This window comes from Carettochelys insculpta, chromosome 1 (genome assembly GCF_033958435.1).
Source record: "Carettochelys insculpta isolate YL-2023 chromosome 1, ASM3395843v1, whole genome shotgun sequence".
NCBI classification, from domain to species: Eukaryota; Metazoa; Chordata; order Testudines; family Carettochelyidae; genus Carettochelys; species Carettochelys insculpta.
In genome coordinates this window covers 154,915,490-154,938,317 of record NC_134137.1, presented here as the reverse complement: position 1 = coordinate 154,938,317, position 22,828 = coordinate 154,915,490, and the positions used below count along the sequence as shown (strand labels likewise).

Here is a 22,828-nt window from a genome sequence, read left to right as displayed (position 1 = left end):
GATCCACGATCTTCGCCTGTAGATCTCTGGGGATACCAGATGTCTGGAGCCAAGATTCCCTATGCATTACCACTGCTGCCGCTGTTGAGCGTGCCGCTGTGTCCACCACATCCAGGGTAATCTGAACTCCTGTTCGCGATGCCGCGTAGCCCCCTTGGACAATCGCCTTGAACACTGGCTTCTTGTCCTCCGGAAGTGAATCCATGAGAAAGGTGAGTCTAGAGTAATTGTCAAAGTTGTGGTTTGATAAATGTGTCGCGTAGTTTGCCATTCTCAATAATAGGGTAGAGGAGGAGTAGACCTTCCTGCCAAACAGCTCTAATTTCTTAGCATCTTTATCCGACCCCCCTGATTTGTACTGAGACATCTTCGACCTCTGCTGGGATGATTCAACCACCAAAGAATTGGGTTGTGGGTGGCTAAACAGGAACTCCATGCCCTTGGCTGGGACGAAGTACTTATCTGCCCTTTTGTTCGTAGGCGGAATAGAGGCCGGAGTCTGCCATATGTTAGTGGCTGACTCCATAATGGCTTCGTCCAGTGGGATAGAGATTTTAGATGAAGCCGGGGGTCTCAAATTTTTCAGGAGTTTATGGTGCTTCTCCTGTACCTCTGCTATTTGAATGTCCTGCATGTATGCTACTCTTTTGAACAGCTCTTGGAATTGTTTAAGGTCATCCGGAGGGCAGACATCCCTGGAGACAATCGCCTCATCTGGAGAGGATGAGGAGGAACCGCTCGGGTAAGCCTCCCCCAGATCCTCTGGCTCCCGAGTTCGCTGCTATGCTTGCTCCCTTGTGGGCTGTGAAGGAAAGTCTCGGGACTCTGGACCCAATTCCCCCTGGGACAACTGCGTTCCTCTCCCACAGCGAGAGTGTACACAGGAGTATTGACGAGGAGTGGGAGAGGATCTGCCCCTGGATCTGGACCTCCGATGTCAGTGTTCAGTATGATGAGGATGGCCATAGCAACATGGGCAAGGGCCCGGTGATGGAGACCTGGACCACGATCGGAGAGTGTACCCATGATGTCTGGGAGAGCGGGATCTCCGTGACGACATTGATAATGGTGAAGCTAGTTTGTGATAGTACTCAAGGGGATCCATGCTCAAAAATGGTGAAGGTGGCCTGAGCCACAGCGAAAGTGGTTGGAAGAACAGAGAGGGAGGCCCGAAATAAGCCGGTGGAGTTGCTGCCCGGTGATGTGGCGTGTGTATCTCGGGAGTGGGGCTGGGTGACAAGGGCATGACAGCCCTGTCTGGAGATGGACTGAGGTGCGGGGTTTTGGCTCTAGCCTTCCCCCTCCCCTGCAGGGTGGGCACCGCCCCCTCCCGTGCTGGGGATCTCGGCCCCGTTGTTGGCACTGAGCTCGGTACTGTCATCAGCGGTGCCACGCAGGTAGCTTCCTCCAGCGCCGGTAGGCCCCGTGCTGGGTGCCCCTGCGCCGTCGGCCCCGCAAGAGCCGGTGCTGCGTGTGGCAGCGCCGCCGATTCCAGCACTTGCTGCGCTGGCGCTCGCTGCACCTTCCGTGCCAACTGCTGTATAGTCGGAGGCCCGGCCTTGGCCATGTACACTACTGCGCTGCTGCTTTCACCAGCTGGCGGCTGAGGGCTCTGCGTTCCGCTCATTCTGCTCGCTGGGACCGCCGGCAAGGATCGAGCCGGGGAAAGTTTCTTCTTCTTCTGCACAGAAGGGGTCAAAGACGCTGCCTTCCTTTTATGTGACCCAGAGGGCCCTTCTGTGTGAGGCTTCTCCGGCGGCTCAGGCTGGAGGGCCTTATCAAACAAGATCATTTTGAGCCTCATTTCTCTGTCCTTCCTGGCCCTGGCTGTAAGCTTACCGCAGTGCGAACACTTCTGGGTAACATGAGACTCCCCCAGGCAACGAATGCACTCACTATGCCCAACAGAGGCCGGCACAGCCTCGCAGCATGACTCACACTTCTTAAACTCCGAGGAAGCCATTGTGGTGAGTCTTTACTGTTAATCGGGTACTTAGCCGCTAATTAGCGCGTTCTACTACCCAGATAACATTCACAGCCCTCAAGGTAGCGAACGGCTTAAGACAGCCTTCTTTGTCCGCTCCCCTTCCCTACGTCCTCTTCTCTCTACTGTATTGTATGTGTTGTTTTGGTTTTTTTTTCATCTTTTTCTTTTTAATAGGAAAAGAAAAACAAGCTAACAAGGAAAAACAACTCTCTTATCTGTCTCAGACTACAGAGCCGGAACGGATTCCATCTGCAGCCGTTGGCAGTTGAGAAGGAACTGGAGGGGACCGGATCGCACGCATCACCGAGGGCGCGCAAGGGAGCGGCGCGCATCGGCGCATGCGCAATCCAGTGGAAACTGCTAGAAGAATTCCGATCTGCGGCGCCAGGTGAGCCTGACACCTACTGTGGAGCACCCACGGGGACCACTCGAAGAAGAACATGTGTTTGTTGCACTGGGATTATTATTGATCAGAACCCGTTAGCAGCATGGACATGTCCTCAGAAATGGGGGTTGAAGCGTGAAGAGACATGAATCTCTAGAACATCTGATATGTAAATATTTTGCCATGCTGGCTATAACAATGCCACAAATCACCTGTTTTCACTTCTGTGTGACATGGCAAAGAAGGTGGAGGCAGTATTACCACCTACTAGGGATGCAATACTTAATTGGCTAAGCGGCTAAACACTCGGCTTAACCAGCTAACCAACTAAACAGGCTGGGGTGGCAGCAGGGCTGGAATGGCACCTCGCTGCAGACGGGGGCTGCTCCTTTGGCACTGCCATTGTATACAGGGCACTCCAGAGTGGCTGGAGCAGCACCAGTCTGCAATGACCCAGCAGCACCACGGGTCAGGGATGCTCCAGCAAGGCTGAAACAGGGACCAACATTAACTTATCTTGGTTTGGGACCAGTCAGTACCACAGGTGCTGGAGCAGGGAGGTTACAATGTGTTATTGAAATACAAATATCTGTAAAGAAAACATCCAAAATATTTAAATAAATGGGATTCTGTTTCTGTTTAACAGTATGATTAATCATACAACTAATCATGAATCACTTGACAGCCCTTTTTTTTTTTTTTGTTTAACAATTTATATATTTATTTTCTCTTTGTATATGAGAATTCGGTGTCTGCTGCAGATGTCAAATCATCAAAATATCTCCCGAATCTAATGAAAGATGAACATTTAAATAATAAAATGAACATTTAACAGACTCTGACCCTTTGAAATGAGATACCCTATTGTTATATTAAAAGTCTTTAAAGAGAAATTTTTAGGCTTTAGAAAGCACAATAATGCATCAGTGATTTATTTTTTAAGAAGTCACATTACAACAAGAAGATTAAGAGAATCAGTCTTGTTCAGTGAAAGGCATTAAGGTGGGCAATAATGAAAAACACCACAAAATAAATGATGGTGGGGATTGGTAGGGTTTTGTAAGTCAATCTTATTTTTTGTAAATTTATGCATGGCAATCTAGCATAAAATCCATTTCCTTTACAAATAACAGAAACAGTTTAAGACAGACACTGAGTTTTATGTATAGATCAACAAGACCATTCTTGTTCACCATTCAAGAATTATAGTGGAGTACTAAATGAAAACAATATTTTAACCTGCTACACCTGCATGCTAGAAACAGTAGTCCCTTAAGTTATGTTCCCACACACTCCCACACTACCTGAATTTCGCATAAGTTGGGGGGGGGCGGCTCTTTCCCCCCAGCGGAATGCACTTTCTGCAGCTGGGGAAGCAGCAGGAGCACCTGGAGCTCCTTTTGAAAGGTAAGTCCTAAGGTGGGGGGGGCACAGTTGGGGAGGGTTAAGCCTGAGCGTGGGTTGGGGAAGGGAAGCAGGAGGTTAAGCCTGGGGTGGGTTAGGGTTGAAGGGGGGCGAAGTGGGGGGTGAAGTTGAGCGGAAGCCGCATGCAAGGGGTTGAACCACAGCAGTGGGGGTTGAGCTGGAGCCATGGGAGTGCTGGGAGCAGGTCAGCGCTGGGAGCGGGGAGCCAGAGCCGTGCAGGAAGGTGGTTAAGCCAGGCCGGGAAGGAGTTGAAACAGCGTCGGAGGGAGGTTGAACATGGAGGGGGCTTGAACAGGGTCGCGTGGACCCGGGGGGGAGGGGGAGGGCAGCTGGTTTGAGCCAGGGCCAGGGGAGAGTGGGATTCTGAGTTGCACTTTACTTGCAACTCCAAATCACACATTTTGGGGGTTTACTGAATTTAAAAGAGAAGTTATACCGAGTGCATAGGGAGGAAAAAATATACTTTAATGGTTATAGTTCAGATATGTACTGGAGAACAGAAAACAGCAGCAAACATGTTCCATTTAAAACAATGATACAAAACTGTATGCACAGTTTGGCTAAATATTTGTGATAATCATATTCCAGTTACCCCAGAGGAAGAACTGGAGCATGAAACCCCCCAAATAAGCACCCAAATACTCTCTACAATCTTATTTTTCTATAAAAGTATGTCAAGTGAGGTTTTTTACTAACACTGGTAACACCGCTCATGAACAGCGCTATGAAACAGATGTATTAACACTGTGAGGAAGCATGGCTACCTATTGATATTACACATTCAAGTCTGATCAGGGCTTCTCTCAGACAGGAAGGTAGGTAGCTACTTCCCTCTCCCTAAGGTAAATTAGGTATTATGTAAATTAAACAATGAAAACTTCATTTATATATGAGCCAACACATGGTGGCCGTGTCTACACGTGCCCCAAACTTCGAAATGGCCACGCAAATGGCCATTTTGAAGTTTACTAATGAAGTGCTGAAATGCATATTCAGCGCTTCATTAGCATGCAGGCGGCCGCGGCACTTCGAAATTGACGCTCCTCGCCGCCGCGCGTCTCGTCCAGACGGGGCTCCTTTTCGAAAGGACCCCGCCTACTTCGAAGTCCCCTTATTCCCAACAGCTCATGGGAATAAGGGGACTTCGAAGTAGGCGGGGTCCTTTCGAAAAGGAGCCCCGTCTGGACGAGACGCGCGGCGGCGAGGAGCGTCAATTTCGAAGTGCCGTGACCGCCCGCATGCTAATGAAGCGCTGAATATGCACTTCAGCGCTTCATTAGTAAACTTCGAAACGGCCACTTGCGTGGCCATTTTGAAGTTTGGGGCACGTGTAGACGTAGCCAGTAAGAAGTTAACAGAAAATGATGAACAGCATGGGGCCATCCTGTTTGTGGAGATATAAGAAATGTGGAGAAGTTTAAGGAGAAGCAAGAAGTTACCACTTAAGGGACAAAGAGGCCAGCACCAGTGTTCCCTGGAAACTGTGTACTAGGGTGGTCACCCAGGAGAGACTCAAATGCTGCCTAGCTGGTTAGCAGAGCACTCCACAACAGCAGTGTGTGTATCTATTGGTGGTGCACATCCACACAAGCCTCAGCACACAATTCATTCCATACATGGATGGAAATAATGACAGAGAACATTGACCAGAACTCTTCAAATCCACAAAAAATGGGGCCCTCACCACATGGATTAAGGGCACTGATTGGATTGTAACAGTAGAATTGCCTAGAAGAAGACTGCAATCTGATAAATTGCAGACACTGAAAAACTTCTGTCACCATTTCTGGTTTCCATTTTTCTTGTTTACTCTTGTTTATTCTTGTTTACTTGCATCATTATTCTTATTAATATACTTTTATTTTTAATGTTACCATAAAATCATCCCAGTGCTGTGCACTTAAGTGGGGATCCTCAACTAAATAACAGGCTGCTCTGTGCACTGTCTTTTTAGAAGCAGGACAGTTGGCCATTTCTATGAGTGTCCAGTGACAGAAGCTGGATATAGATATTACATACAACTACTCTCTTGGGGGTTCACGAAGTGTTACCTGCAAAGCTGCCACATGACTGACAGAATTGTGAGGAGTTTGCTGGTGAGGCAGACATGCTGCCATGCCAGGGAGCTGAGGCAAGGAGCTGACACAAGTTAAACTCCAGCAAACTGTCATTTTATTGCTGGTTCAGCACCCAGTAGGTCAATTTCCAACTCACTTGTACCTCATGGACAACATAAGTTTTCAACTTTTCTTTATGTTACTAGAGCCACTGTCACGAAAACTGGTTCTTTTCTTAAGTAATTCACCTGACTTGCTTTCTTAAATACCACTTGAAACCTTAATCCTCTGTGACAAGCCAACTAATTCTTGAAGAAGTATTTACGATGTCAAGACAAAAAACATGCTCTCCGCTAAAAACATGCACTACCATTAGCAGATGAGACAGCATCAAAGACCACGCTTCACATGAATATTCCTATCAATATATTCAAGAAAGAAAATCAGCAGGTTTTTTTCCCCAGAATCTGAAATGTATGTTACTATATACAGAGAGCGTAGATTTATTTCTTTTAATCACAGTGTCGTACCTGTGTGAAATATTTTCCATCATGTTTCAGGACTTTCATTGAAAGGTCAAGAATCAAGCGTAGAAACTCCCACGTAGAATCTGGATATAAAGAATGAATCAGAATCTTCAAGTACTATTGACTTACTAGGCATTGCATAGCTAACATTTCAGCACTGATACTGAGTATTTTAGAAGGGTGATCATTTTGCTCCTTTATTAGTTTAAATAAAGTGTTGGTTACCAGCTCTCGGGCTCCTGGGATTTTTGTCAGTTTTTTTTTTTTAAATTTTCTGAGAGACTTTGCTTAAACTCATAGTGTATTTTCCCACACTTCTTTTCATGAGTTCACACTATTCAGCTGCTTAAAGTCAAACTAAAGTGATAAACAGAAAAAACTTCTGGGGAAAAAACCCCAAGCCCTTGATGCCAGTAATTGGATTTTAAACACAGAACGCCAACAGAAAAATACAGTAAAACCCTGGTTATCCAACATAATTGGGACTGATCAATGGTCGGATACCCAAAAATGGCAGCCAATCAGGGGTGGTGGGGTGGGTTGTGGAGGAGATGGCTAGGGGTGGGGGGGGCTGTCTGGGCTCCTTCTGAAGTGCTGCTGGCTGGCTCCCTGGGGCTGGCTGCAGGATGTTGACTACTGTGGAGCAGCTCCCTTAGGTTGGCTCCCTGGGCAGGCAGCCTCCACCAGTCCTGCGGTGCGGAGCCCCAGCCAGCCTGGGCAGGCAGCCACTGCTGGTCCTGGGGGGGCTGCCTGCTGCCCAGGTTGAGCTGCCAGCTGCGCAGTGCTGGGGGAGATTAACCAACCCCCCAGTTATCAAAGATTCCATTTCATCCCACACCACCCACCTCAGGTGATGTCAGATAAAATGGAGTGTTGGCTGACTGGGGGGCTGGATAACTGGGGTTTTTCTATATTTCAATACTAATAAGGTAATGAAATTTCCACCCAGCCAAGAGGTATAGAGGAGGCAAACATACAATACTAAACTAGAGAGGTTGGGGTGTAAGTGACATTCCCCCTTCAGCTCTAATTTTTCACACTACAAGGTGTATACTGGTAAGCAGTTCAGGATGAAAGTAAGAAAAATATAAAGAAAAAGATAACGTTGATTCTTTAAATCATTGGATACACCCATGAAAGTAACCTCAGGAAGATTTAGCGTGTTTTGCAAGCATACCTTCAATCACAACTCAAGCTAACGGTTATCTGTTATCTTGAAGGTACACAGGAGGGAGATCTACCTCTTCATTTAGCCATTCCATTCCCACGATGCCTTCTATAAGGAAAATTCTATTCTCCCACAGACAGGGCATCTTATGTTCCTAAAGTGTTTTTATATCCATATTTTAATATAATAGTGTTACAGTTCAGAATAACTGACGTCCTCAACTGTTTTTAAAAGGATCTCAACTTTGAGATTTACTAATAAGCAATCACTGGTGTTCTGCAACCTTTGATGTTTTCTTTTTGTCTGTTTTGTTTGGAGTCTGCAACTGGATTTCACCACCACCCAGAAATGTTGATCAAGGAATAAGCAACAGCATGGGGGTTAAAATGCAACAGAATTAGGACCTGGAGCCACTATAAAACATTTGGAGAGAGTTTTCCCATGCTGTGCTGAAAGGTCAACCCATCTTTTTGAATACGCGCTGAAGGGAACGGTTTTGTGCAGTTATTCCATATAACTGACAAAACAGTTTTTCCCTCTTCTGTCTGAATACTGGATCCATAGCCATATGAGTCATCTGGTCTGTAAACCACATATAGCTGAAAAACACCCTGGGTTGGTACCAATAACAGTATATCTAAACATGGCAAATACCTGCATTCTCAAAAAATGCTTTTGGAAAAGTCTGTAAAAATCCTGTTTAACTCAATTTTCTCTAAGTGACATCTAGCCTAATATGAAAAAAACCCAGTATTTCAAAAATACAAATCAAAAGCTTAAACATTGAACTTTTAAAAATTCATTATAATAGAGAGAGAAAAAACAGAATTATTACTAGAGTTCATGTCCAAGCATACTTGTGTAACCAAGTTATATATTATGATGAAGTCTAAAACTTATTAAATGTGCAACACTGGAAACTAATGGAAAGTAGAAAGGGACTGGAATGAGGAAGGGTACTGCTATAATCATTCACGGCACCATGTCTAAATATAGGCCCTGTCATGCAGTTCATTGCTTGTGGGTTTAGGGACATGCCTAATGGGGTAAATTCAAAAGATCAAAGTCTGAGTCTGGGAACTCTAAAGGACAGTGGCTGTATTCCACCAGAGCTCCGCATACTTCTTGGTTCCGTATAAAATTATTGCCAAAGGTTGCAGTATGATTAAAGTAGCTCATATTGTACCATCACCCACAGAGAAAGTCAATTCTTGGCGGCGGTGCCAGGAGATGAGAAGAAGAAGAAGAGAGAGAATAACAGTGGGAAGAAAGACTTCAAAAAGAAATCTGGGCATAAAGTGTTCCGACCTAGAGTGGCAACTCACATATAAACTCAGGCTTAAACAAAGACTGCGAATGGCTGGCTAAATACAGAAGCAGCTTCCCCTCCCTCGGTGTTCACACCTCCAGATGAACTGCTGGTAGTAAGCCTCACCCTTGCTGACTGAGCTAACCTTGTTATCCCCACCCTTGGTCTGGCTTATTTATACCTGGCCCTGCAGATTTCCAAGACCAGCATCTGAAGAAGTGAGTCTGTGCTCATGAAAGCTCATGCTCAAAACTTTTCTGTTAGTCTATAAGGTGCCACAGGACCATTCATTGCTGAACTCACATATAGTGACACTCTAATACATGTATTGATAAAAACATAAAACATATCTCCTTCTGAGCACATAAAATAGTTTTCCCCTCCCCCATTTCCTATAGCCCAATTAGAGAAAATGTACATTCATGTTCCACAAGTCACAAATCAATGGCAAGCTGAAAAAATATATATATTTGTGTTTCTGAAAGTCATCAACTTGGGGAATGGTGGTAAGAGGAAATAAAAGATCCTGATGGGACATTTACCCCAACATTTATAAGGAAAGTATTCCTCACATCTTCTCTCCCAATTTAGAAACTGAATAGAAATATTAGAAGCCCCGACTGTCACAATTCTTCTCTCTGCCTGCCTGCATGTGCACTCCCTCCTCACCCTTTCTTTTTTTTTCTAGTGCTCTTAATTACAAGAGCATCCCTGGTCTTGAAGGAGCACGTTACTCATAAAAACTGCTGCTAACACCACCCCATGCACCCTGAATGGCTGAAATAAACTCTTGGTAAGCACACTGTTTGCTTCCTTGCTGTGCAATGACTACACGCTCCTCACCACCAACACTGGGAGTGGAGGTGGTGGGGGCACAGGGAGAAGAGATGATGTACTTGTGGGTATGTCTGCACTACTGCAAGAGAAGAAAAGCCATGTCAGAGAGTCTCAGAGTCTGTATCAACTGACTCAGGCTCACACCAAAGGACTGGAAATAGCAGTGCAGACATTCCCACTTGGGCTGAAGCTCAGGTTCTGAAACCCAGCAAGGGGCATGAGAACAGCCACACTACTATCTTTAGCTCTACAGTGTAAGCCCTACATCAAATTACCCAGGCTGAGATTCAGTGTCCCAGGTTTGGTTTGGTTTTGGCAGTGTAAAGGTACCCCGCTGTTGCACTCTGCTGTTTATCTTTTGAAACAACTGGCTGTGACCTAGGAGTTCCATGGAACTAGGTGCTCCAAGCTGGAGTGTGCCTTTCACTAGCCAATGCTCAGCAGGCTTAGAGAAGAGTATTTATGTGGCCCATGCAGTTGGGGAGCTGACCCCTGACAAGTACAGACAAGGTTTCCTCCAGCTGAAAAGGGGAGGGGGTGCAGCCAAGAGGGGAGAAGAGAGGGAAGGGGCAGCAGGGTTCCTCACAACCCTGAGAACCTTGAAGCATCTCAAGAAGCATCATCTAAGGGTTTTTAAAGAAAGCCGAATTTTAACCCTCAAAATAATATTTTGCTGCAAACTATCAAGAAAGTGAAGTATTAAAAACAAGGAAAAAAATAACGAAAGAACCTTCTTCTGGAGACGTGGAGATTGGAACAGCTGTCAGATCATTAATTACATAATCAAACATCCTTCCTTCTTTGGCATACCTCTTCATTACTGGAATACAGTCTTCTATTAGAACCTGAAAAATGAGTATGTCTTAATAAGTAATCAAAACCCTCAGACTGACTGGAAAAGATGATGTGATTTACAGGAAGTAAAATGGCAAAAGGGGTCTGCATTAAGACTGACTTTCACACGAGGCTCTGTTCAGCTTGTTACAACCTCTAAGACAGGAGGCAATGCTGAAGGGATGAGGAAGCAGACTAGAATTTCCATTCTCAGCTTTGTCGATGACTGCTGGGTGACCGTTTGTACCTGTGTTATTCCCCATTTTGAAGATGGGGAAATAAAAACTGTCCTCACAAGGTAATGTTTGAGATCCCTGGATGAAAGCTATTTGGCACATGCAAAATGCAAACAGGCAGCGTTTGCTCATTTCCCTCCAAGAAAATGAATTAGTATTTAAGGGTACATCCTTAGGAAGAATAAAAGAGGGTTAACTCACCTGTGCAGTAACTGAGGTTCTTCGAGATGAGTGTCCCGTGAGTGCTCCACTCCAGGTACTGGTGCATTCCTGTGCCTTTGCATGTATGCTTTTGCAGCAGCGTCCCTCTGGGTCACATGCATGCATGTGCACCAGCCTGTCTCTCAGACATTCCCCTCCCAACCCCCGTTCAAAGAGCTGCGCAAAGGACCCACCCAGAGCCTTCAGGTCCCTATCTAACTGTGGAGTTTCTGAACTGTGGTGTAGGGTGGAGGAGGGTTCGTAGTGGAACACCAAGGGGTACACTCATCTCAAAGGACCTCGGTTACTCTACACGTGAGCAAACTTCATTTTTCTTCTTCGAGCATTGTCCCCATGGACGTTCCACTCCAGGCATCTTAACAGCAGCTTCCCTTAAGATGGGACTTCAGAGTTGGCAGAATAACTGGTGAGAGTACCCCTGTTCCCAGGCACATGCACCTGAGATGCCTGGGTGATGGCATGGAGATGGCACAGTGATGGGTGACAGTATGTTGGGACGTCCATATCGCTGCCTTGCAGAAGATGTCTACCAATAGCACAGTGTGCAGGAATGCTACCGAAGTGGCCACCGCTCTGATGGAGAGTGAGATGGATTTTGTGTGTCACCCTATGTAGGAGGGGTGTAGGTGGGAAGGCATAGGCCCAGTACATGTGACAGTCAAGGAGAAGAGCATTTCCCATTGAGTTCTTGCCTAGGCCCGCCCTGGAACAATATTTCATGCATATCTTGTTCTTGTCACAGCAAAGAGGTCTATGGCTGAGTAACCCCATTGGTTGATTATGGCATGCAGGATCTTGTCATTCAGTTCCCACTTGTGTCACCTGAGTTCGCCTGCTATTGAGAGCCAGACAGTTCCAGTACGTTTATACGAGCATTCCGCTAGGTCATGGACCAGAGGCCCTGTGCCATCTGACGTTGTAAGTGAGCTACTCACCCTGTGAGGCAGGCATCCGTGGTAAGAATACGCGTGGGTGGATCCTGAACAAATGGGATTCCCGAGCATAGGTTTCCGGGTTGCGTCCACCAAATAAGAGAGCCTTTCACCTTGGCAGGAATGGTGAGTGATAGCGTCAATGTACATTTGTGCGGCTTGTAAACAGCAGCAAGCCAACCTTGCACACTTTGCACGTGTAGTTGTGCATGCCTGACCACAAAAAACTACACGCAGCCATGTGGCCTAGTAGTTGGTAGGTATTGCGGCGCTGTGGTTTGTGGGGCAGGTCGTAAGGAGGTTACAAAGTTGGTGATGGACTGGACTGGTGAGGGAGGCAGTAGCTGCAGTGGCAGCAAGGTGAACCCCAATGAATTCCAGATGCTGTGAAGGTGGTTGTTGATTTTTTCTGTGTTTATGTGCGGGCCCAAGCATTTCACTGTCATGATGGTGTTGTGAGTGGCTTCTTCCCATGTTGGTGCTTCCAGAAGACAATCATCAAGGTAAGGAAAGATGATTCCTTGTTTTCTGAGGTGTGTGGTCACTACTTCAAGGAGTTTGGGAAAAACTCTAGGGGCTGTGGAGAGTCCAAAGGGCAGAACTCTGTATTGGTAGTGGGCAGCTCCTACTGTAAATCTCAGAAAACATCTGTGGGCCAGTTGTATGACGACACGAAAGTAAACATCTTGCAGGTCGAACTTGGGCTGAAAATTTGTCCCCCTGTTCTAGCGCTGGGAGAAGGTGAGCATTTTCAACATATTTGTTTAAGCCTCTTAGGTCGAGAATTAAGTCTCAATTCTCCTTTCTTTTTTGGGTATTAAAAAATAGCGTGAATAAAAATCTTTCCTTCCATGTTGCTAGGGAACAGGTTCTGTGACCCCCAAGTTGAGGAGATGGTCTACATCCTGACATAACATTTGTTCTTGAGAGGGATCCCTGAAAAGGAACAGGGATGGAAAGAGTGTGAGGAGGCTTTGAAAGAAAGGGGAACATGTAGCCAGATCTGATGATTTCTAATGTCCATTTGTCAGTGGTAATCGTTAGCCATTCATGATAGAAAGGTCAAAGACGTTTGGAGAAATGGAGGGTTGATTGCACTAGAAAGGGGGAGAGATCTTCTGGACTCTTGACCAAAACTTCAAATGTGCTTAGTTGAGGATGAAGGTTGAGGCGTTGTGGTCGATGGTAGTGGACAGCACTGCAGATTCTGTCTGTATCATTGCTGTCATTCGTTATAAGCTCGTGGCTGTTGTTTAGAGTAATATGAGTATCTATTTCTCTGGTATGGTTGGTACCGAAGCTGACGTTTTGTTGTGGCAGGTATCCACACGCCCAAAGATCACAGAGTGGCTCGACAGTCCTTCATGGAGTGAAGCACACCATTGGCTGGCTCTATGAAAAGCTTTCTGGTGTCGAAAAGGAGATCTTCCACTGTGCTCTGGATCTCTGTAGGGAATGTGGTAGAATCGCACCAGGAGGCCCGCCTCATAATTATCGCGATGGCTGTGGTTCACACAGCTGCATCCATGGTGTAAAGAGCTAGTTTGAGTGACAAGGGCTTGAAATGGCTGTCTTTTGTCTTCTGGGAGATCCCTGATCAAGTCTGTAAACTCTGCATAGTTTTTGCGGCCATATTTGGCAAGCAGCGCAGTGTAACTTGCAACCTTAAACTGGAGTGTGGCTGAAGAATAACTTTGCAGCCAAAGATGCCCAGTCTCTTATTATCTTTATCTGCTGGGGCAGCCCTGGGCTGCTGCTGTTTTGGCCTTTTGATGTGCTGCCTCTACCAATAGAGAGTTTGGAGCAGGACGCGTGAACGTGAAGAGAAATTCTGAGCCCTTGGGGGCATACAGTACTTGTGATCAGATTTCTTGCCTGTGGGTGCTGCGGCTGCTGCTGGTGCCTCCCACTCTGATTTTGCTGGGTTTAGAATCGTTGTACTGGTGGGTAAAGCAATCTTAATCAAGGAGGGTGGCTGTAGTGTATCAAGTCAACTTGTGTGGGGTTTCTGACACCTCCTCCATATCAATTTGAAGTTCTGCTGCTACTCGTTTAAACAGGTCCTGAAACGGGGTATAATCATCCAACGTGTGTGACAATGGGGGTGGAGCAGCCTCATCAGGTTGATAAGACACGTGATCCAGCATGTCCTCTGGTTTATCAGCCACAGGTAAGTCCTGTTCTGCCTCAGTGGACTGTGGGGGTAATGATGTGGGGGGTGGGGTGGGGGGTGAGGCTGTTACTGAGGAGACTTGCAAATCTCGGTGCTGAGTATAAGTCTGTGGTGTGGGCAGCTGTGGACTGTAAGCTGAGCTGACAGAGCTGCAGGGTGCTTTGCAGGGGAGGAGTGACGAACGCTTGCTTGCCTCAGCGCCATGGTGCTGCAGTCAGAGCAGACTGGCTGCCAGTGCCAAGTCTGAGGTGCTGACAGTGCTGCGAGAGCAACAGGGAGGGCGGCTGCATTTGCTTCGGCACCGATGCTGCCTGAGGTGCCTGAAGCACTGACGGAGCTCCCTCCCAGAGCTGTCTGTGGGGGCGGCAGAGATCTTGTTGGAGAGCATTTCTCTCTCTTATGTGCGCTCTGTGGCGAATAAGCCTGATGCTTTTTTTCTGCGTTCAGCAGCTTTGGGGACCTCGTGAGGGACATTGTTACACAGCCTTTTGCTGAGCATACCCCCTGCTCTGGGTCAGAGGTTGGTCAGAGAGACTTCTCCATTAGCAGGAGTTTCAGCCTCAAGTCTCTGTCTTTGCATGCCCTGGACTTCATTTGGAACAGTGGACACATGTCTGAGGGATATACCCCTGGTCCAAACAGCAGTCACACTGGCTGCGTCCATCAGAAACCAGCACAGCCTCCCTGCAGGAGGCCCATCTCCTGAAGCCCGGGAAGCCAGGCATTTCTGCAGAAGCTGCTAAAACAGCTGATGCAGTTTCCCCCTGGCACCTTCCTTTTCTTTTCTTCTTCTAAAAACAGTAAATAACAAACTAACTGAGAAAACTGTTACAATTTGTTATAAAACTGTGAGGGGCTTGCTGGTAAGAGTGACTGCCGCACCCTGTCTCCCACCAGGGATGGTAAAAAGGGAACCAGAGGCTCCAGGTCCTGCACGCAGCAGCTTAAACCATGGGAGGGGCGGGGGCAGGGAGGGATGAGGGTCAAGAGACAAACTAGCACAAGTGTGCACAAGCAACACGGAAGGTCACTGCTGCAAAAATCTCTCTGCAAGAGCATAGGGATGCCTGGAGTGGAGGACAACTCTCGAAGGAGAACCTTGCAGGTAAAATACAAAACTATGACCCAGTAGACCTGGTCTGATAGACACTGGTTATACACAGTAACCCAGTTTCTTCTTTCCAATGAGCAGTGGTAGGCCTTTACAATATTTAGTCATATGCACAGATTTGCCAACACATTTGAAACAAGTAAAAGCACAGATAAAACCAAAATAAAACTCCAAACATGTGACTGTGAGATTCCGAAGGATGCACTACCACTGAATTAGGTCTATCATTTGTATTACTTCTCAGGCAGTTTATACTGGGAGTTATTAGATAACATTCTCTATTTTTATATTAATATTAAACCATTTTCATTCATCTACTAACAAAGCATAGTGAATGGCAAAACTCCTTAATATGCTCCATGTTTAGAATTCCAACTGTGGGTTACAAATATTAAAAAGCAGAACGGGCCTGGGGGTGGGGAGTTAAATAATTCAAAATTAATGGATCAGTGTTTTGAACACAACCTCCTGGTACAAACTGTACAATGATTTGGAAATACAGATACGGATTAAGGAAAGAAAACATTAAAAAGTCAGATGACATATACATTACATTGCCAGGTCTAAATTTAGATCCTGTGAAATATTTTCATTTGTAAATGTTACTTGCAATGAAGGCAGCACACAGATTACCTGATAGCATTCTCCTTTAAGATTGTCTAAGACATCTCCACATGTTTTACGCATGAATTTTCTACATCCATCAATCACCATTTGGTCAATGTTTAAATTTGGTTAAGGAGCTCTAAAATCTGTTCCTCTTTTATTAACCGGTTTGGGGATTTCTTTTCTTTAAGTGAAAGATACAGTTAAACTTATGACGGGAGAGTAATGCATATATTTACTGCAACATCTAGGCTTAGGAATTAATTCCCAACCTCAATAAGAGGTTTACAATATTATCAGTTGAACCTCTCTCATCGAGAACCCTTGGAACCTGATCAGAATCAAATGAGAGAATCTGCCAGACCACAGGAGGTCAATATTGTCTAGTACAGTGTTCCTTAGATCTTTTAAGGCCATGGAACACCAAACAATAGTTTTTATTTAGAAAACCTATGAAAATTTTCTTCAAAAAATTTTGTCAGGCCAAAATAAATTAAAAAAAAAAAAACTAGCAATGCATATGGCAAAAACAAAAGGAAGTAATTTAATTAGGTATCATAGAAATGAAAAAGTAACATTGTATTTGGTTTTAATAACAGAAAATATGTATGCTCATGGCAGGCCTGTAAGCTGTTCATGGAATACCAGTGTTCCATGGAATATAGTTTAAGTCACACTGGTCTAGTACATTACCAACACTTCCATGGCTTACTGGGCTCTGAGAAAATATCTGGGGGTAAATTAGAGCGAGATACTGCACAGAACACTGAGAGCCAGGACTAGTGGCTATAAACAAACTTTACAGGACCATGGGAAACTTGGCCACTCCCATGATAAATGACCATCCAGCTAACTAAAATCATTATGGATTACAGATGTTGCTAGACAAGAGTGTTCTGGATTAGAGAGGTTCAACCTGTATTTATATTACAAAAGAATTCTTTCCAACCAGCATTGTTGGCACCATAGTTTAACATACATTTTAAAAGTGCAATGCTTCCACAAAATGGTTTACAGCTAATGAAATTTGCTATGTACAGTAGCTAACAGCAAATCAGATCTAAAATATGGAAAGTTGAAATTGTATTTATACAGCTGCCTTTGGATCATTTTCTTTAACTTATATCTGAAATAGAGGATATGGTTGACCCATGTGCTATCATCATCAAGAATGAAATCCTTCCCATTGATGTCAGCAGCTGCAAGTTAGCTAAAACAAGGAAATCTGGATTCAGCTCGAAGTGCAGGAAATGCTATCTGAGAACTACAATTTGCATGAGGAATTAGGCCTATAACACCTGATAATGATCTGTATTCACCATGTGTCTGCATGCTACACTGACTGGTAAAATCATTCCTGGCGTTTTGGCTTACAGAGAGCCAGTCTCCCAACACAAATGCATATAAGAGTAGGGTGACCCTACCTCCCTGTCCCAAAAACAGGAGAGGGAGATTTGGGGGAGAGGCATCTCCTCCCGGCTCCACCAAGCACCAGGGAGCCTGGAAGGAGGCAGCAGCTGCCAGCACTCCCTGGGAACCCCGGGGAAACGGCAGCCACCGGCCCTGCACTGGAGCCCCGGGAAGCTGCAGCTGCCAGTGCTCCCTGGGAGCCCCAGGGAAGAGGCAGCCAACAGCGACCCCCAAGGAGCCCTGGAGAAGGATCAGCTGCCGGTGATCCCCAGGAAGTGGCAGCCCCCAGCAGCTCCCCAAGCCCTGTGTAGCTGTGGGCGGAAAAGGCCAGTGGGGGCGGGTGGCCTAAATATGGGACAATGAGTCCCTTTTTAAAGATAAGTCACAATGCCTTTTTGGCATCCCAGATACAGGACCGTCCCACCCAATATGGGGTGGTCACCCTATATAAGAGACATTTAACTTTAGGTTCCCAAGGTACAAAAGGAAGGGTATGTTTTCTTATTCAAATGAATGGTCATTTACTGAAAGGATATCTCCACCATGGTGACCATCTTTGGTTTCAGTTTGACTATTTCATACAGTATACCCCCATCTCCACCTCCTAGGATAAGCACTTCTTTCCCATTGAAGTCTTCTTTACCACTGCCCATTATGGCTTGTGTATATGCCAGGTCACTCTCTGCCAGATCTGGAAGCAACAAAGAAGAAGCTGGTCAGAAGCTTTACGTGTTTAAGTCTACTAATCACAATATCAATGGGAAACTAAAAAAGGTGTGTTCTGACAAAATAAAAATCCAAATGACTTCCAGCTTCAGACCAAAGTGCATTGTAAAGTGACCATACTTACTAACATCCCCACTGAGGATAAGAATATTCCCAAACTGTTTTGAATGTAGAATTTTAATATTCTGATAAGGCGAATCTTCATCATAAACAACCTCATCTATGTCATACTCTACCAAACGGCCATCAGCTGTGGGCCAATATCTGTCAATGGCTTCTCCTCGCACAATTGCAGGCAATCTAAGGAAGGGAAAAACAAAAACTCTTCACAATTCATTAACAAACCCCCTTAGTACTTAACATTTTATCATCGTGAGGACTACAGTACAGATTGAACCTCTCATCTGGCACACTGAAAATCTGACTGGTCCAGAACAAGAGAATTTGCCAGACCACGGGAGGTCAATATTGTCTAGCAGCTTTATCAACACTTCCACTGCTTACTGGCCTCTTAGAAGACATTCAGGAATAAATTAAAGCTAAACAGCAGCACAGAACACTGAGACCCAGGACTGGTGGCTGTAAACAGACTTTATGGGACCACTGGAAACTTGGCTACCCCCACAATAAGTGGTCATCCAGCTAACTAAAATCATGCCAGATTATGCACGTTGTTGGACTAGAAAGGTTCAAACTGTAGTATGCAACTGAGCATAGTTGACACCTATTCAAAAACATGGTTATCTCAGATTTCACAAGAAAACAGAATCCAAATAGCATTCATACAAAAAATAAAAGTTTGCAAATACGATTTTCATTTTTTATCTTCAGTAAGATTGCACTATCAAATTGTGTGTAAGGCTCAAGAAGGTAATTTTAAATATTTTAGCTAGAAGTCAAATATACAAGGATTGTGAGAGTTTACAGATAATCTGGGTAGTGATATGTTAATTTAGCACTATTCTCGCATTTCCATCCGTGAATCGGTCTTTCATTCTCCCTAACATGATTTGTGCAGACACTTATTCTGAAACTAGAACTTGAAAATAAATGATACAAATGTAGAACAGGGATAAAGAGACACAAAACAAGTTTAAGCAGTCTGTCTTTATTTTTAATGTAGATGTGAAACACATTTGGTTATTTCCACCAGAACCTGCATTAACTTCTGAAAATCTGGCTCAGATATGTGGCCTCAAAATTGGATGAATCCAGTAAGTCATATTACAATTTCTTAATCTAGTGTCAGTTTACTTTTAGAAAATGAGTTAGCTTTAAAAAGACAAATTCACTTTCAATGTTCATTTTTAAGGAGGCACAAGCAGATCAAAATGCCTTAGTTATGCTTCTGTACAAGACAGTCTCAAGGCTGATTTATTTCCTGTTTAGGAGAATTAATCTTTCTGAAAATCATCTTTTGAATTTCCAGTGATTCTAAAAGAAAAAAAAATAGAATTATACTTTCTGGAAGACACTAGGTGGCAGACCTTGGTGGGAGAAACAAGCACAAATATGAAAAGGAAAAAAAAATCAGAAATGGCAATTTCTCACTGTTTTCCTTGGAGTGTGCAAGACTTTCAGTCCTTGTAAAACAGACACACATTGACAAGATAGCCTCACGATTTGAGCATGTCAAAACACTGGACAAATAAAATTATATTTTTGCCATTTTTGTTTAATTCAACTCAGTGCTTATGAAAATATTTCATACATTTTCTTTATTCTAGATTCCCATATTTATCAGTTCTGAAACAAAACAACAGCACTTACAGGTACTGAAACAGCAGAGACATGCTCAGATGAAAAAAAAAAAAAAGAGAGACAGTCTAACTCTCTCTCTCTCTGTTTGTAAATGGCAGTAATTTATTACTGTAACTTTAATAGCCCCTTAGAAAGTGAGTTTCCTGACAAATTCTACCAAACTTGATAGCTGACTATTGATACGTTATGACAGGGTTGCTTATTTTTTCTAGAGGGAACAATAGGATGTGTCTGGGAAATAAAAATATTTCACTGGAAAAGTCAGGTGGAGTCTACTACATATAAAATATATATATATATGCCTACCATTCTTGACAGTGTTTCTTCAAGCAGATATTTATTGTAGAAGTTAAATGCCATATGAATTTTTCAAATAATTATAAAAGAATGTGTTTACTACACATAACCATTTCAATAAATGGGAGGATGAGAAACAAAAATTTACAGTAAATCAAAAGGTACATCCATGCTACCATCTACTACAGGACCAAAAATGCTTAACCAAATTCTGTGTAAATCAAAAGGGATTCCACAGCTTCATAAGAACTAGGCCCTACTGGCAGCTGTTTTAGCAGCACAGGATTTGACTCATTTTGAACGTCAAGATAAAGGTCCATCAAGTTAAAAGTGATCGTACATTAAAAACAACCTACCGCTTTACCCTTTTGATACTGCTGTGAAACAACTCTTTCATTCTTTCTTCTATCTTACTTAGTAGCTGTAAGAAACATGAAAGATGCCGAGTTTATAAAGGGTAGAAATATATTTCCCCACTCGCCATACAGTAATGTGAAATAGTGTTATATTAGGAATAAGAAGAGTCTCCCTGTGGCACCTATAGAGCTAGGTTGCCATGACAAATTGCCACTCCGAAGTCTGTCCTGTCCCGGCCCCAGCCTCTGAGGGCATGTCTCTCCTGCAGGCAGACACTGGCAACTGGCCCATGCCATTTGACTTGGGCTTGCCAGGCTTAGGCTGCAGGGCTGTTTAACAGGAGTTAGGCTTCTAGTTCAGCTCGGGGTGGGAGGCTCTAGGCTGCAAGGGTTGAGCTGAGAGGGTTCCAGGATTCAAGCTGTAGCCTAAGCCAGACACCTATACTGCAATGACACAGCCTAGCAACCCAAGCCCCCGCACCAAGTCAGCTGGCATGAATCAGCCTTGCACAGCTGAGAACATGCAGCACGGGTGTCCACGCTTCAAATTTTATAGCCCCAAAAGTCCCAGTCAGCTGACCCAGCCAGCTAGAGGTGTTTAATTACTAGGTACAACATCTGATGCAAAAGCTGAGGTGTAATACAACTCCAGTTAGGGCACCCTGGCTTTGTTACTGTCGGGCTTGAATGTTTATTTACACTCATTTGCTACCCCAGTTCAGAATTATGAAATTCACAACCAGCATCTACACAGCATTAAGTGCGCCTGAGCCCAGCCACCCAGATTTCCTAGCACCTTCTCAACATTTTGCCATTCTAGCTCTTGGTTCATGGTGCAACATGGGAAACCTTGAGTGATTGCCTCACTTGATTACAGAGAGAACAAAGGAAGTGGGTACATGGGAGCACGGAATGCCTTTGGTGGACTCCCAAAGCTCAAGCCCATTGGTATCTCTCTACCCCGCCAAGAAACACAGCTCAAATCCTGGATCCTGTGTCGACTCAGGCTTGGACTCTCTGCACTCCCCCTAGCATCCTGAGAGCTTGGACCCAAACACTGGGTTAGCACAAGTTGTGTTGAGACAGAAAGAAGGGGTTAGGCTTGAGCCTAAGTTTGAAGAGTTCTATAGCACCACATTATCTTAGGGTGCCTGGGTAGCAGCTTTATGGAACTCTTGACCAGGTAGCCAAGCCAGTCTCTCCCTCCTGTGTTCCCCCTGAGGTACACCTGATTCCTTGCAGAGCTTGAGGGCGGGAACAGGATCTTTGGCATGGGGAGCATCTTCCTAATGCTTCAGGAACCACTCCATTCTCTCGGCTTCCCCCATGCTGACTTCAGGTTCCTCCTCATATGCATGACTGGCACCTTAGTGCACACATCCCACCCTGATCCTGGCCCTATCAGAGCAAAGTTTACATACCCTATTACATTGGGAATCTGAAGAGAGAAGTAATGAGGCACACACCTTTTCACTTGTACGCTACCAATAAACGTGGTCAACTTTATGATGATGTGAAATTAGACCAATTCCTAGTGAATATTAGTCACATGACAGCAATGATCACAACTGGCACATTTGTTGGCAGTATCAGCCTGGAGACCAAGGATCACATGGACATACACAAGCTATCTTGCTAAGTAAAAAGGTAGCCAATTCTCCAATGCAGCGTTAGGACATAAGACAGGTCATCTGAACTGCTCGTTCAAACTTGGCAGCTGAACTGGATGCTAATTTAAGGGTATGTAGCTTGACAAAAATCAGTGGGTCACTCCACACTGCGGCCTTCAGATAACCCTGAAACAGGCAAAAGACACTGTTTGTACCCAGGTGGAGTGGACCTTCACACTACCCATCTGGTGATCTAAATTCTAGATAAAGTGTCCTGACCTTTTAAAGCAGCCTCAGATGGCCACAAAAAGACAACCTGAAAGACTTAGTTCTATTACTATGATACAGCAAGTACACAGAGAGAAGAGTAAAGCAAAGTACTTGAAAGCTCCAGAGCAAGTAGTTTCTTTTTTTTCCAGTGCAAAATGAGGTGCTCGAAGTCTCAGTCAGGTAGAAGATTTAGACAATGCTGAGGCTCCATCTATGCTACAGCCCAGACTGACATTCAGAGACTGATCCACCAGCGGTCTAATGAAGGCCTGCCAAATCGACTGCAGACTGCTCTCCTGTCAACCCTGTGACTCTACCCCAGACAAGAAGAGTAAGGGAAGGTAATGGCCCTGTGGTACAGGCCTACAGTGACTTGACTTAATAACGTAGCTACAGATGCTGTACCTTCACAGAGCTGAAGCTGTGTAGCTTAAATTGACTTTCTGCTGCAGTGTAGATGTAGTGTAAGAGGTACTGGGTCGGACACCACAATTCAATTATATTGCCACAGATGGTAAGAGGGGACGGAAGGCTGGCAGCTACTTCACTATAGATCAAAAGGAGGCATATAGCTGGCCCCAACAGTCAC

The 22,828-nt window shown here is 44.8% G+C and overlaps 1 protein-coding gene across 1 annotated transcript in view; it reads right to left on the bottom strand.

Moving 5' to 3' along the window:
- SMS (spermine synthase) overlaps positions 1-22,828 on the bottom strand; it is a 95,693-nt gene that overhangs the window by 25,675 nt on the left and 47,190 nt on the right. The window contains exons 4-9 of the mRNA XM_074994245.1: positions 20,360-20,424; positions 18,070-18,245; positions 17,756-17,910; positions 15,837-15,926; positions 10,426-10,540; positions 6,385-6,464 (exon numbers count right to left, since the gene is read on the bottom strand). Of these exons, the coding sequence (XP_074850346.1) occupies positions 6,385-6,464; positions 10,426-10,540; positions 15,837-15,926; positions 17,756-17,910; positions 18,070-18,245; positions 20,360-20,424 (681 nt within the window). The remainder of the gene's footprint in view (positions 1-6,384; positions 6,465-10,425; positions 10,541-15,836; positions 15,927-17,755; positions 17,911-18,069; positions 18,246-20,359; positions 20,425-22,828) is intronic.